The sequence below is a fragment of the Anarhichas minor genome, unplaced genomic scaffold (genome assembly GCF_050575085.1).
Source record: "Anarhichas minor isolate MPS153535 unplaced genomic scaffold, ASM5057508v1 ptg000017l, whole genome shotgun sequence".
NCBI classification, from domain to species: Eukaryota; Metazoa; Chordata; class Actinopteri; order Perciformes; family Anarhichadidae; genus Anarhichas; species Anarhichas minor.
This window is the reverse complement of record NW_027466463.1, coordinates 4461604-4477148: the sequence shown is the minus strand read 5'-3', so window position 1 is coordinate 4477148 and position 15545 is coordinate 4461604. Positions and strand designations below refer to the sequence as shown.

At 43.9% G+C, this 15545-nt stretch overlaps 1 protein-coding gene across 3 annotated transcripts in view; it reads right to left on the bottom strand.

Annotated features, from left to right (window-relative positions):
• The window catches only part of LOC142951478 (uncharacterized), a 53141-nt gene extending 38693 nt beyond the window's left edge, over positions 1–14448 (bottom strand). The window contains exons 1-8 of one of the 3 annotated variants that reach the window (XM_076093031.1): positions 14355–14448; positions 12425–12519; positions 5024–6048; positions 2629–2827; positions 2173–2531; positions 1299–1424; positions 1020–1217; positions 303–443 (exon numbers count right to left, since the gene is read on the bottom strand). In XM_076093031.1, coding sequence (XP_075949146.1) covers positions 303–443; positions 1020–1217; positions 1299–1424; positions 2173–2531; positions 2629–2827; positions 5024–6037 — 2037 coding nt within the window. In that variant the 5' untranslated portion in view covers positions 6038–6048; positions 12425–12519; positions 14355–14448. Of the gene's footprint in view, positions 1–302; positions 444–1019; positions 1218–1298; positions 1425–2172; positions 2532–2628; positions 2828–5023; positions 6049–12424; positions 12520–13223; positions 13526–14354 lie in introns of those variants that run through there. The other 2 variants (XM_076093033.1, XM_076093032.1) reach the window with 2 other exon arrangements.
• Between the last annotated feature and the right edge of the window lie 1097 nt (positions 14449–15545).

Genomic DNA, 15545 nt, shown 5'->3' with positions numbered 1-15545 from the left:
TCAGCCCCTTCCCCACTTCCTACCTTCCAGCACCCTCACTTGGACCACACACATCTTCTAACTCTGCATCGTTTTGATCTCAACTACACCCCTTTGATTGTCTCAACTGTATCTAGCACAGTTGTGATACAGTCACGGTGACAAAATCTGTCTACAGACAGAAAAACACCTCCAGGATCACATTCTGTCACTCACACACAGACTCATAAGGTGAAATAAGATACCAGTTACACTGTTGTGGTACAATTACATAACTCAGGAGTAAACTACCCCGGAAGGTTGCAGTGGGTTGTGTGTCTTACCGCAATGGGCAGCCCGATGCTGTGTATCCTGACACCCAGCTCGTAGGGAGAGTCACAGTTGTAGTGGTCGGCCAGATACTTCATAAACTCAGCCAGGTCTACTTTTGGCTTGTTCTGCTGCCTCCTAAACACACGAATTTGCTAAACAATGGAAACAGAGTAGACACATTAGGCAAAAGAATGAAAAGTTCAGACGAGATAGAACTAGGGCTTGACCCGAATTTTCCACCATGCAGAGATAGCTGGCCTGCAAACGTGACTTTGAAGTGGCTCCATCCACACAGAGGCATGAGGACATACTCAGAACAGACACTGTATACCTCTGTGAGGTGTAAAAAGAGTGCTTGTGGACTCATCATGGCACACTTGGTTAGAAACATGTGTGGGGAAAGCCTCTGAGACTGTTGTGCTGCTTTAATGAAATGAGCCCGTGCTGCCTACTAACCCAAGTATGGAACACAGCCCTTTTTTATACTTTATTTTCCTATTCTCTGAGTTGTTGGGTATTACTGATTTGGTGCATGTGATAAATAACATGTTTTCATTTTCCAGCAGAGAACATTGTTGGTTCAACAGTTAATAGTCCAAACACAAAAAGGGACTCAGATTATGTAATATAAAACTGTAAAGCTTGAATGCAAAGCTCTAACAAAGTATAATCTACACTATATTTGTTGGTGAATGTTTAGTACCAGTTTCATCAAATATGAGTCCTACCTTTAGGATGTCAATCGTCTCAATCTGGTTGATGTCATCATCCTTAGTGTTACTGTCTATCTTGAACATGCGGTGGATGAGGGGGAGTTTGCAGAGGGGCCCCAGGTTCAGCTCCTCATAACGCTTCTTGTCCTTCAGTCCAGCCAGTGACTGGCCCAGCTCATACAAGGTACAGATGGATGTCACTGCTAGACTAGACTGACAGAAAGAGAGAGAATACTTCAATAGCAACCAAACATCCATGTCAAAACAAGTATTAGGAAATGCATGTGTGCCAACCTCTATGAACATGTTGATCTCTCTCATGACGTATTGAAGATCTGTTAAAGCCGGAAGCATCCAGGGTTTGATCCTGCCTGCATCCAAAGAGGGAATCTGCATCAGCCTGCACACCCTGGATATCACCTGGATACAGCGAGGACAATGAGGAAATTAGATACATTGCATTAGTTTGTTTAGCCACTTCAGTAGTAAATAAGTAGATAGGATACGTGAGCTACCTTTTAGTAGCTAAAGGGCCCATGTTAGATCCCCAGAACAGTCACCAATCTGCCCATCAGCTACCATTAGTCTTGTAGCTATTAACTTGAACTTAACGGTACAATGTGAAGTTTTTTATCACTCAATGTTTTTGGGAGGGGGTCACTGTAGTGTTTGTATTGCAAAAGAACACACATATGCGCAGGAGCACATGAGCTACGCAATGACAGTTTTCACTGACGGTATTAGGTGCTATAATACAACAGCAAAGGAAAGAGGTGACTGCTAGTGAACAATCATGGATGTAAACAATACACGTTTTCATAGATACCACTAGAGACAGGAGGCGAGTATAAAAAGCTGTAGTAACATGCTGGAACTATCTCTTGGCCAGGTGCAGTGACTTCCTTTCTTGTCATCACTATGAAGTTGCCAGGCAACCAACAAAGACATCAGGATTAAGTTGTTGTACGAGTTGTTGAATGAATTAAACTAAATTAGTTAAATTTTAGAAGTGGTGGTGAGCTGATATATTTTTTACCTTTGGACAGAACCAGGGTTGCTGTTTCCCCGTGCTTCTTCCTTATGCTAAGCTAAGCTTGCTCTAGCTTCATATTTAACATACAGACAGAAGAGCGTTAGCAGTCAGTAGATGTGTCCTCTTCCCCCTCACCTTCTCTTTGGTGACCAGCTCTCCCTCTGCGGCGATGTCTCGTATCACATCTTCCATCAGACTGTTGACCGAATCCTGATCCAGGACTCTGTTCCTCCTCCCTGTGAGCTCATCCTCCTCCATAGCCTGTACTGCCCTCATATTAGCACCATGGACCTCTCTCAGCTGGGCATGATGGGCTTCTCTAAAGATGGCGGCACTGCCCTCTCTCTTGGTTACATCTCTAATTTTCTTCTTCTTCTCTTTGGTCGAGCTCACATCTGCCCCCAGCACTGGGAAGTCAGAGCCAGAGAGGAAGTTGGACACAATGGACTGTTGCAGGTTTTCTACTTCAGGCTCTCTCGTAAGATCCTGTGCTACTGTGGAAGGATATGTCAAAACATGTTGGTTTTAGAAGTACGGAAGTGACAATCTTTGTTTTAATGCATGAAAGTTAATGTTGTCATGATTGGCTACCTGCAGTTGACTGCAATACAACAGCCTCGGGATCTGCTGTTGGTTCAGATTGAGTGGGAAGCTTCTTAGAGCAAGAAGCTTCCAAGCTGTCATACAGAGACATGTACTGTGTGATAGGAAGCTGTGCATCAAACAGCTGTAAATAGCAGGTTTGTAAATGGTCCATTGATGGAGCTCTCAACTGGTACTTGTTAATCACCTGGAACACATAAAGAAACTTTTACTGGCCAGCTGGTTTGCATACAGTACAAAGGTAGACAGTGGCAATTATTTTCCATGCTGTAAATGTCAAGGGTCAGTTTTTAGATGAGTATGTTAAAGATATGCTCAAACATCCACTATATACAAGTTATTAGCTTAATATTTTTTTTCTCAAATCTTAATTTTCTGACCTTTTTAAGTATTAACACCATGCCCCCGGTTCTAGCAATCTGTCTGTGTCTGCCACTTCTAACTGAACTGCTTTGACTTAAGACATTTAAAGCTTTTGTTTCAAAATGTTCCACAACATTTCAAAGTAGCGGAAATGTTATGTCACCCACATTACATTATTAACATTATCAGAAAACCAGTGAATGGTTCTTAGGCATCGGGGCCTAGGGTAGTAAATTTACATATTTTTTAGGGGGCAATTTTTGCCCCCACTGACTGAAATCCAGGGGCATTTAAAGAAAATTGGGGGCACTTTTTGAAACTTGTGAAATAACATTTAACCTTTGTTCAAAATAATAAATGTACTTATTTAGGCTTACAGTATATGAGCAATTGTCATCAAATGGCAATAAGAGTATTAGGCAGTAGTCTACAGATTCAAAGTGTTTTCTTAGATTTTTTGAACAAAAAACAAACATAAATCAGACAATCATATTCAATTTTATACTTATTTCTTTGTGGTTATTTATTGTTATTATTACATTTTTTAAACAACTATTAACAATTATTAAGTCAACGATGCCTTGATTACATATACATCAGTCATTGTATGGAATTATTGAGAAAGATATTTTTGTAGCACCTCAAATATTGTGATATTACCCATTTTTGTCCTGAACATATGCATTAGTCATTGTGTGGAATTTTTGAGAAAAACATTTTTATAGCACCTTAAAAATTAAAAAAATGTGCCATTTGAAGGTACAAATTCAGTTCAGAGTTTTTACTTAGTAAAATATCTTAATTGACTGTCAGTCAGGTATTATTCATTAGCAACCCTCAAATCAAAGAATAAAGACACTTTGCGCACAATTTAGGTGTATTTTCCCTTTAACTCACGAGATGCAGGTAGCATGTTTTATACTTTATGTGAATATAATTCATTTAATCTAATTCCCATTATGCAATATGTATACTTTGTTGGCATCTTATTCTGAAAACCGGATATTCGTCTGAAGAAACCGGATGTTGTCTCACGTTAATCTTTCCGCTAGCTTTTCAAAGTCCTTCGCTTCGCTCGCTCCCGATCTGCGCCGTTTGAATGCGTTTACCGTGAATTTCAGCATATAGGTGCACTACAATTTAAGTGTCTGCTCAGTTGACCGCAGTCACAGGTCTGATTAAGAAGCGCTCCATTTATTTATTTGTTTAGAAAGTTTGGTTCTTCACGCACACGCAACATCAGTCAAGGCGAAAATCAAAACCATTCTATGGCAACTGGACTGGGTCATATAGGCTACGATGTTTTTGACAAGTTCATTAAATTATCATTATTATTAGAGGAAATTATGGGGGCATTTTTGCCCTTTGCCCTCGTGTATTTCCGACGCTGTCGGGGCCCAAAAGCACGTTTTTGCCCTTGGCCCACTCTTATCCTGCTAGAGTGGGCCGAGGGCAGAAACGTGCTATTGGGCATTAGATATAGGATGAGGATGGTAGAATTTTGAATTCTCAAGAGTTTATTTTGATCCAGTCCTACATACTAATACTTAAGGTTAATACACCAAATGTGTATTAATCTGCGACTGAAAATAGGCCCGAACAAATACACAACTTCCTACAGAGTAATGTTTTCTAAAACTAGTGCCCAGCTGTTTGGGATATTAATGAGCCTTTTTAACAAATTCAACTATATATTATTGACCCTTTTAAAGACTTAAAGGTTTTTGGTTGTGGGGTTTCCATTTGGATTGTGACTTTGACTTGCTAACAAGCTAGCGCCAGCCTCAGTAGCATCTTGGACCCCATGTCTAGCCAATGTGAAATGTCGACTTTTAGCAACACATTCGGATGAAACATGAGCTGTCCGGGTCATTACTAGCTAAAGTTAAATGAGTGCTATTGCATTATTGTTGCTTTCATGTCAAATGTGATCAGATATACATTAGAAACCAATGCTAACAGAGTACACAACCTGACAGAAAAATACTCTGTGGTGCATATATTTGTCTTCATAACTGACCTCTATGACCCTCTGGTACAGCTGCTGCTGGGTCAACTTCTCCGCTGGCTTGGACGCAGTAAAGAGTGGGTTAACCGGGAGACAGTGGGTGGAGAATAAAGAGGTGGTGGGAGGCACATAATAAGGGCTGGTATCCACCTGAGGTACTGTAGCACTTGGGGTAGCGCTAGTCTTCCCAATAAGTGTTTCAGTTCTCTGTGGTGTAGCGGGCCTGATGTCCTCGGTGGCTTTTGCTGGCTTCCCAGCTACAGGCTGATTTTGAGGCTGGTGGATCTTATGGAACACCACTTCCTCCCTCACAACTAGATCTCCTTCTAAAGATGCTACCAGGCAGGAAATCGTTTTGAAGCCAAGAGAGGCTACAGCCAGGTTTCTGCCGTATTTCTGACTGTAGACTATAGCCACCATCTTCAGAGGAATCCCATCTGGGTGTTCTGTCATCATAGCCACAACATTTTCCAGAACCTTCTCAATCTTCTCTTCTGTAGCTTTTGCTGATGCCCCAGCTCCAGCTCCAACGCCAGCACAGCTATCACGATGACGGTACTTATAAAACACCAGTTCCCCCTCCACAACCAGATCCCTGTCCAGAGAGGCTACCAGGCTAGCCATGGAGTCGAAGCCCAATGAGGATAAAGTCAGGTTCTTGTGGTATGTCTGGCTGTAGGTTACAGAGAGCTTTTTCAGGGTGATCCCAGCTGAGTGCTGCTTCACCATGGCCACTATATCTTCCAAAACGCTCTCCATATTCTTGCTGTCTTCTGTAGCTTTTGTCGATGCCCCGGCTCCAGCCCGCCTTGAACGGCAGTGGGTCTTGTGACGAACCACTTCCCCCTCCACAACCAGATCCCTGTCCAGAGAGGCCACCAAGCTAGCCATGGAGTCGATGCCCAGGGAGGTTAAAGTCAGGTTCTTGCGGTATGTCTGGCTGTAAAACACAGCCAACTTTTTAAGGGGGATCCCAGCTGGGTGCTCCTTCACCATGGCCACTATATTCTCCAGAACCTTCTCCATTTTGTGTGATGCTGTCAAAGGAGAAAAGAGACCATCAATTACAGAAAAACCCTAAAAAGTAGTATACCAGTAGCATGTGCTCTTACTAAGAAGCTCCATGCAATTCATGTGGTTTAAGCAGTGGTGGGCGTCAGGGCCAGCTAAGCCTTCTCTGCTGGCCTAAACAGAATCACAAAGTTATAGCTATTTTATAATTAAATATTTTTTCACAAATACACTACATGTATTATAATTTTTTTCCCATTAGCTTATTTTCTCATTGCACAGCTCCTGTCTTCCTCAGTTGCTCTGCTTCCAGTGCAGCTTGTTTTAAGGAGAGCTTTTATCCAATCAGATTCAGCCCCTATGTCTCTATGTAAGGAGAGAGGCCCGATGCCTGCTGGAGTCGAGCCTCCCCAGTTGTATTTCACCGGCCGCGGCCGGGATCGAACCGGCCGCCGCAGACCGGCGAAATACAACTGGGGAGGCTCGACTGTCACTGTCCATGAATCGAGAAGGTCTTCTTACTGGAACTGAAACGATGTTCTGTACAACCGTAGGATTAAACTCTTTGTCAGCAAAGAAAGGAGGATGGACTTTGTCTTTCAGTGAACAGCATTCGGTAAGTGACAAACTGCGTTTGTTTTTTTACATCTGCAGTAACGTTACTACTGTTCATTTGTCTATCGTGTCGTTTTTATGAATAATAATTAATGTCTCGTGCTCTTGTGTGGTGGAATGCGTGGATCCGCTGCAGGTTTGCTGGATTGATGTGTCATGCTTTGTTGTCATATAAATATATGTGACTGGTTCTTATGAGTTTGTTGTCATTATGTTAATTATGTTGATTTTGACTATGCATTGTCCGTTAATGACGAAGCATCCTGTCATGCACGTATTCATGTATCTGCACTCTGCAGTTAGTGTTTTGTAGGTGTTGAGCTTCATGTAACATTTTATTTCACTTGTCAAATGTTGCAGTGTTATGTGAATATGCGGCTTTTACACAAAACAAATAATAACCCGTAGCTGTTGCGTCATAATGAGGTTATTAGGAGGTAATTCAACTGTAGTAGGACAGCACAGAAGGCCCAGGTATAAAATGCACGGCCCGCCACTGGGTTTAAGTAGTGTGTTTAAAACACACACAAATTCAACAGAGAATGATCCTTACTGTTAGAGAGAGAAGAAGAGGAGGCAGATACCTAAACACTGTATATGAATGGGCTAAGTATTGTTTGAAATGTACTGGTGACATTTAGAGTCTAATGTCTGGGCCTATATATCGGCCAATATTAGCATATACTGTATGCCACCTGATCGGTAAAAATAAATTATGGCACAGCAATGGTAAATATATGTTTGTAGTAACAGTGGCACCATACCTCCAGCGAGCATTGCCAATTTTGTTTTTCAACTGCAAAATGTCTCACTCAGTATATACAGTATCTTGGTTTAGGGCAGTCCTCCACCAAAGAATTCTAGTAGACTTCCACTCAGCATCGGAAATACACGAGGGCAAAGGGCAAAACCGCCCCTAAGAAATATCATTTTGCCGCTGATATCACTAGGAGAGGGGCAAAAAATGCCCCCGAACTTTCTAAATGAATAAATAAATGGAGCGCTTCAGTGTCAGACCTGTGACTGCGAGACTGCGGTCAACTCAGCAGACACTTAAATTGTAGTGCACCTTTATCCTGAAATTCACGGTAAACTCATTCAAACAGCACAGATCGGGAGCGAGCGAAGGACTTTGAAAGTCAACGGAAAGATTAACGTGAGACAACATCCGGTTTCTTCAGACGAACATCCGGTTTTCAGAATAAGATGCCAACAAGTAGTAACAATAAATAACCACAAAGAAATAAGAATAAAATTGAATATGATTGTCTGATTTACGTTTGTTTTTTGTTAAAAAAATCTAAGAAAACACTTTGAATCTGTAGACTACTGCCTAATAGTCTTATTATTGCCATTTGATGACAATTGCTCATATACTGTAAGCCTAAATAAGTATATTTATTATTTTGAACAAAGGTTAAATATTATTTCACAAGTTTAAAAAAATGCCCCCAATTTTTTGAAAATGCCCCTGGATTTCAGTCAGTGGGGGCAAAAATTGTCCCCCAAAAAATATGTAAATTTCCTACCCTGCTTCCACTCATTGAATTTGGTCGACTTATCAATAACTTGATATAATCGAGAGAGCTGTAAAACAAAATAATTCCACAAAAGCACCACTTTAAATGTCCTGTTTTTCAGAGATGTGTTCATACATTTCTTGGATATAAGTCCTTCATTTGATTTGCGGCCGTATGTCTTGGAAACTCGGGTGAAGAGAGGAGCAGAGCTGTCAACTGATCACCACCTGGTGGTGAGTTGGATCAGATGGCAGGGGAACCGGTTGGAAAGACCCGGCAAGCCCAAACGTGTAGTGAGGGTGAACTGGGAACGTCTGGCGGAGGACCCTGTCTGGGAGGTCTTTAACTCCCACCTCCGGAAGAACTTCTCACACATCCCGAGGGAGGTTGGGGACATGGAATCCGAATGGACCATGTTCAAAGCCTCTATTGTGGACGCGGCCGCTAGGAGCTGTGGCCGGAAGGTCATCGGTGCCTGTCGTGGCGGCAACCCGAGAACCCGGTGGTGGACACCGGAGGTGAGGGAAGCCGTCAAGCTGAAGAAGGAGACCTTCAAGGCCTGGTTGGCCCAGGGGTCTCCCGAAGCAGCTGACAGGTACCGGCAGGCCAGAAGGGCTGCAGCTGCGGTGGTCGCGAATGCTAAAACTCGGGCATGGGAGGAGTTCGGGGAGGCCATGGAGAAGGACTTTCGGTTGGCCTCAAGGAGGTTCTGGCAAACCATCCGATGGCTCAGGAAGGGAAAGCAGGGCTTACCCCAGGCTGTTCTCAGCAGGGGGGGGGGGGGGGGGGACTGCTGACCCAGACAGGGGACATCGTCGGGCGGTGGAAAGAGCACTTTGAGGAACTCCTAAACCCGACCAACATGTCCTCTGCAGAGGAGGCAGTGCCTGAAGATCTAGGGGGAGGCTCACCCATATCCCTGGCAGAGGCCGCTGAGGTAGTCAAAAAGCTCCTTGGTGGCAAGGCGCCGGGGGTGGATGAGATCCGCCCTGAGATGCTGAAAGCGCTGGACATAGTTGGGCTGTCCTGGCTGACACGCCTCTTCAATGTCGCATGGGAGTCGGGATCAGTGCCCATGGACTGGCAGACTGGGGTGGTGGTTCCCATTTTCAAAAAGGGGGACCGGAGAGTGTGCTCGAATTACCGGGGTATCACACTACTCAGCCTCCCGGGGAAGGCTTATGCCAGGGTGCTGGAAAGGAGGCTCCGACCGTTTGTCGAACCTCAGATTCAAGAGGAGCAATGCGGATTCCGTCCCGGCCGTGGAACAGTGGACCAGCTCTTTACCCTCGCAAGACTACTGGAGGGGTTCTGGGAGTTTGCCCAACCAGTCTACATGTGCTTTGTGGACTTGGAGAAGGCTTTCGACCGGGTCCCTCGGGGGTTCTTGTGGGGGGTGCTGCGGGAGTATGGGGTGCCGGACCCATTACAACGGGCGATCCGGTCTCTGTACGACTGCAGTAGGAGCTGTGTCCGCATTCTCGGCAATAAGTCAGACACGTTCCCGGTGGGTGTTGGCCTCCGCCAGGGCTGCCCTTTGTCTCCGGTCCTGTTCGTGACTTTCATGGACAGGATATCTAGGCGCAGCCTGGGGGTGGAGAACATCAGGTTCGGGGGTCTCGGGATCGCCTCTCTGCTGTTTGCAGATGATGTGGTCCTGTTAGCCTCCTCGGATCGTGACCTCCAGCATTCACTGGGGCGGTTTGCAGCAGAGTGTGAAGCGGCGGGGATGAGAGTTAGCACCTCCAAATCTGAGGCCATGGTGCTCTGCCGGAAACCGGTGGATTGCTCCCTCCAGGTGGGGACGGAGTGCCTACCTCAAGCGAAGGAGTTCAAGTATCTCGGGGTCTTGTTCACGGGTGAGGGTAAGATGGAGCAGGAGATCGACAGGCGGATCGGTGCGGCTGCAGCAGTAAAGCAGGCGCTGCACCGGACCGCCTTGGTGAAGAGGGAGCTGAGCCGGAAGGCAAAGCTCTCAATTTACCACTCGGTCTACGTTCCTACCCTCACCTATGGTCACGAACTCTGGGTCGTGACCGAAAGGACAAGGTCGCGGCTACAAGCGGCCGAAATGAGCTTCCTCCGTAGGGTGGCCGGGCTCAGCCTTAGAGATAGGGTAAGGAGCTCGGTCATCAGGAGGGAGCTTGGAGTCGAGCCGCTACTCCTTCGCATCGAAAGGAGTCAGCTGAGGTGGTTCGGGCATCTAATTAGAATGCCTCCTGGACGCCTCCCACTGGAGGTTTTCCAGGCACGTCCAACTGGGAAGAGACCCCGGGGAAGACCCAGAACACGCTGGAGGGATTACATCTCCCAGCTGGCCTGGGAACGCCTCGGGATCCCCCAGAATGAGCTGGAACATGTTGCCGGTGAGAGGGAAGTCTGGGTCGGCCTGCTTGGCCTGTTGCCACCGCGACCCGACCCCTGATAAGCGGAGGAAAATGGATGGATGGATGAAAGTCCTTCAGCATGAAAAAAGCATTAAGAACATCCATCCTACTGGAGACATTTTATTGGACTAATACCAAAACAACTTATTAGTCGACTAATCGACTAAGAGAGGACAGCTCTTGGTCACGGTGGATTATATTCTGTTCTAACAGAGGCACACCCAATGAATCATTGTTGTCTATTGTTGTCGGTTTCAACAGCACAAAGTTGCATGTAAAGTAAGAGAGAGATCAGCTCTATCTTACCTATACTTTCAAATGACTGTTGCGCATCGCTCCCAGAGGCTGAACTGCTGTGTTTTAGCCACCAACCTTCTTGTTTTAGCTTTTAAACTCCTCCCACCTCCTCCTTTCCTACTGTGTTTCGTTCTGAGCCAAGCCACAGAGAAATGAAACTGAAAGTATCCGGCAAGCTCATTCAAGTCTATGGCTTTTTGTGACCACAGCCACACTCTCATATTCCTGGAAATGGTTATGCCTCATCTCACAGGCAAAACAATAATAAGAGGCAAACATGACGTAATCCAAAGCAGCAGCATACTGCCTGTCTTTCATGACCTACGGTTAATCTATTTGTCTGAGGCACTAATTCATTTAGGTCTGTTTGTCAAAGGATATCTGCAGAGACACAAACTTATTGATCAAATATTTACCAGAAGACACGGTAATTAAAAGTAAGTAAAACTGGTTTATAAGGGCACATCAATGACAAAATAGAAGGAAAAACAAAACAAGAGAAGCCTGGGGGGTGATGTGACTGGTAAAGGGAGGGGAAAGAAACTAACTTTGAGTTTCACATTACATGCTTGGACCCAGCTGATTCATCAACTGCTGTGTAATAAACCATGTGTGCAAATACAGTTACTGCCCAGTCACTTGTAAAAACAAATTTCCTGAGGAAACAAAACAGACCTTAAGAATGTAACTTTGGCACTTCTAATCCCTGGATAACTGTGTTGTGACAACAGTCACATGTGAGCACATCTACCACTCCAGTTATTTGGGTAATTGGCTGGTTCCTTCTTGCCAACTGAGCAGAATGACTGACTTCTGTACCACTGAGGAATTCACAGCACAATAGTTATCGTATAGCTATCACCCACTCCCGCTCCCGTGACCACATCACCCCTGTTCTCCAGAACCTCCACTGGCTCCCCATCCCACAACGGATCGAATACAAAATCCTTCTCCTCACTCACAAAGCCCTCCATAATCAGGCCCCCTCCTACCTCACCGACCTGCTTCACCACCACACTCCATCCCGTCGGCTCCGCTCCTCTGATGCCAACCTCCTGTCCCTTCCACTCAGGACCAAGCACCGGACATGGGGTGACAGAGCCTTCTCCATATCTGCCCCCTCCCTCTGGAACTCTCTCCCCAAACACATTCGAGACTGCACTGACCTTTCCATATTCGAATCCCAAATCAAAACCCACCTTTTCAAAACTGCTTTTAATGTGTGACCATTATTGTGTGTTTTATGTTTTTAGTGTATAGCTTTGATATATGATGATTTTAATGTAAAGTGTCTTTGAGTACTCTGAAAAGCGCTATATAAATAAAATGTATTATTATTATTATAGCTATAATAGTAAAGCCACCTTCTTTTTGACTCCACATTGCACAGTGTTCTCTTGTATTACATGCAACTCTGACCCACAGTCTCTGAACACTGATTTCATACAATGAGGTTAACTATTCTGCTTCAAGACAAAATCATCCAGAGTTACAAAGATAGTCCACTGAAAACAGCTGTGTGCATTTAAGAAAACCCCATCTTGAAGGATTATGGTCACTGGTAACAGCCACTGACAACATACCGTATGTTGTTCAGTTTGAGATGTGGTCAGTGCATCACATCTCCTCTCTCCTCACAGCTAGGGCTGCAGCTTTCAGCATGGGAAAAGCACTGCAACTGATAACGAGGACAAGAACATGAGAGAACAGTGATGAGAACGTGACTGACAGAAGGCCTTAATCAGTAATGCAACTAATCAGTCAAAATATTAGGTCACAAGGTTCAATAACATGTTGAACTTCCTACAACACAGGCTTGTGACACCCACTGACCAAGAATATTTTACTTTCACACACACACACACACACACACACACAGACGTTTCCCACCTACAGTGAGAGCAGGCAGTGATGATTTTGCTTGGCATGTATTATATGCCTACTGTCTCCCATGCTTCCTGGTGAAAAGTCACACACTAAATGTAACTTTAACAATATCACATGTAACGTTGAATAAAAACTGTACTTAGCAGTCGGAATGAAGCATTATATATAGCCGTGAAAGATTGTATTTGCTCTAAAATAAATGTGGAAAATACAACTCAATTTCATTCCATTTGTCTTCCATTAACAGCTAAGATGACAGCGTAATGTTAGTAAGAATGTCCCACTTCTGACATTAGCGGTTGCATTAATATATTGTAAAATGTGGGGGAGTTATGGAAGTTACTATTTTCTCGTCGCCTAGTAGAAAGCGCATGCATCTAAAGAAACAAACGTAACGTTAGTTTCTGTTACCACCAACTATGTTCAAGCAAACTCAATAGCAGCAACACTAACTGAAATGGCTGGTTAAGCACGACTGACTGACTATCCAGCTACCTGTTATTGTGCCAGACAATTCCCTTTAGTTGCAGTTGACGAGTGGACATCTTCGTTTATATACAACACCCTGCGTGTCTGTGCTGAAGCAGATAAACATGGCAATGTAGATCCAATGTTCACTACAGCTAGCGAACCTGCTATGCCAGCTAACGTTAGCAAATAATACCAGAAGTGTCCTGATGTAATGTAACTCAAAATTAATCATATTAGTCAATTAATAACGAGTGTTAATAGCCAGTGTCACAGTCTCGCAATGTTAACACAGCTGCAATTAAGTGCAATATGGTCTAAAATGAAGAAGTGAAACTCATAAGATGCTCACTATCTTACTGGGTTAGCCGGCAACCTAGCTAGCGTGTGCTGCATTCAAGTTCTATGACAAAGATAGTAAATCCGAATTTTCTACTCTAAAAAAACTGTTGATATACAAAAATTGCTCAACAATAATCATTTACGTCAGCCAAGAGGAATTGTTTATCCCAGCTTTCTGCTTCTTGATGATTGGGGTTTTGTCTTGTCAGTTTGTTCGCGAATATTTGCTGTCAAGTCAAGTTATTGACTTATCAATAACTTGATATAATCGAGAGATCTGTAAAACAAAATAATTCCACAAAAGCACCACTTTAAATGTCCTGTTTATCAGAGATGTGTTCATACATTTCTTGGATATAAGTCCTTCAGCATGAAAAAAGCATTAAGAACATCTGTCCTACTGGAGACATTTTATTGGACTAATACCAAAACAACTTATTAGTCGACTAATCGACTAAGAGAGGACAGCTCTTGGTCACGGTGGATTATATTCTGTTCCAACAGAGGCACACCCAATGAATCATTGTTGTCTATTTATGACTATACAGCGGACAAAACCGGAGTCAAATTCCATGTATGCGTATGCATACATGGCCAATAAAGCTGATTCTGACAGACATAATGTTTGCATTGATACCATCAAGTTGAACAGGTTTACACTTGCCAACCCATACCACCCCAGCTTGTCAAAAATAAAATCGTATTAAGTTAGACCATGGCATGAACATTATATAGGAAATATGAGAATATATAGCTCATGGATAAAAGTCAACAGTACAAAGCTGCATGTAAAGTAAGAGAGAGATCAGATCTTACCTATACTTTCAAATGACTAGGTCTGTTGCGCATCGCTCCCAGAGGCTGAACTGCTGTGTTTTAGCCACCAACCTTCTTGTTTTAGCTTTTAAACTCCTCCCACCTCCTCCTTTCCTACTGAGTTTCGTTCTGAGCCAAGCCACAGAGAAATGAAACTGAAAGTATCCGGCAAGCTCATTCAAGTCTATGGCTTTTTGTGACCACAGCCACACTCTCATATTCCTGGAAATGGTTATGCCTGTCTCACAGGCAAAGCAATAATAAGATGCAAACATGATGCAATCCAAAGCAGCAGCATACTGCCTGTCTTTCATGACCTACGGTTAATCTATTTGTCTGAGGCACTAATTCATTTAGGTCTGTTTGTCAAAGGATATCTGCAGAGACACAAACAAAAAAAGGTCCCAAACTGCTTATTCTAGTGAAAGCAGGGTAACTCATTTTGACCAATTAGGAATTATCTGCTCAAGACAACCAACACCTGCTGTCTTTTATATTCTATTTTCCTGGCACTTATGTCTACACATCATCACAAACCTAAAAGTATTTCAATCCCATCAATTTATATTTATATACTTTCATTGTGTCTTCGTAGACAACATCAAGTAGGCTACTCCAGTTTGTAACGCAAGGCTAGTACAACATAGGCTATGGCAATGATAGCCTATGAACCACAAGTAACCCTGGCACCTTCTGAATTCAGTTACTTGTGGTTCCGAGAGTCCTAAAAATTAGAATGGGAACCAGAGCCTTCAGTTATCAAGCTCCTCCTCTGTGGAACCAGCTTCCAGTTTCAGTCCAGGGGGCAGACACACTCACCACATTTAAGAGTAGGCTTAAGACTTTCCTTTTAGATAACTCTCATAGTTAGGGCTCGCTCAGGTTTATGGTTAGGGCTGGCTCAGGTTTATAGTTAGGGCTGGCTCAGGTTTATGGTTAGGGCTGGCTCAGGTTTATGGTTAGGGCCGGCTCAGGTTTATAGTTAGGGCTGGCTCAGGTTTATGGTTAGAGCTGGCTCAGGTTTATGGTTAGGGCTGGCTCAGGTTTATGGTTAGGGCTGGCTCAGGTTTATAGTTAGGGTTGGCTCAGGTTTATAGTTAGGGCCAGCTCAGGTTTATATAGGGCTGGCTCAGGTTTATAGTTAGGGCCAGCTCAGGTTTATATAGGGCTGGCTCAGGTTTATAGTTAGGG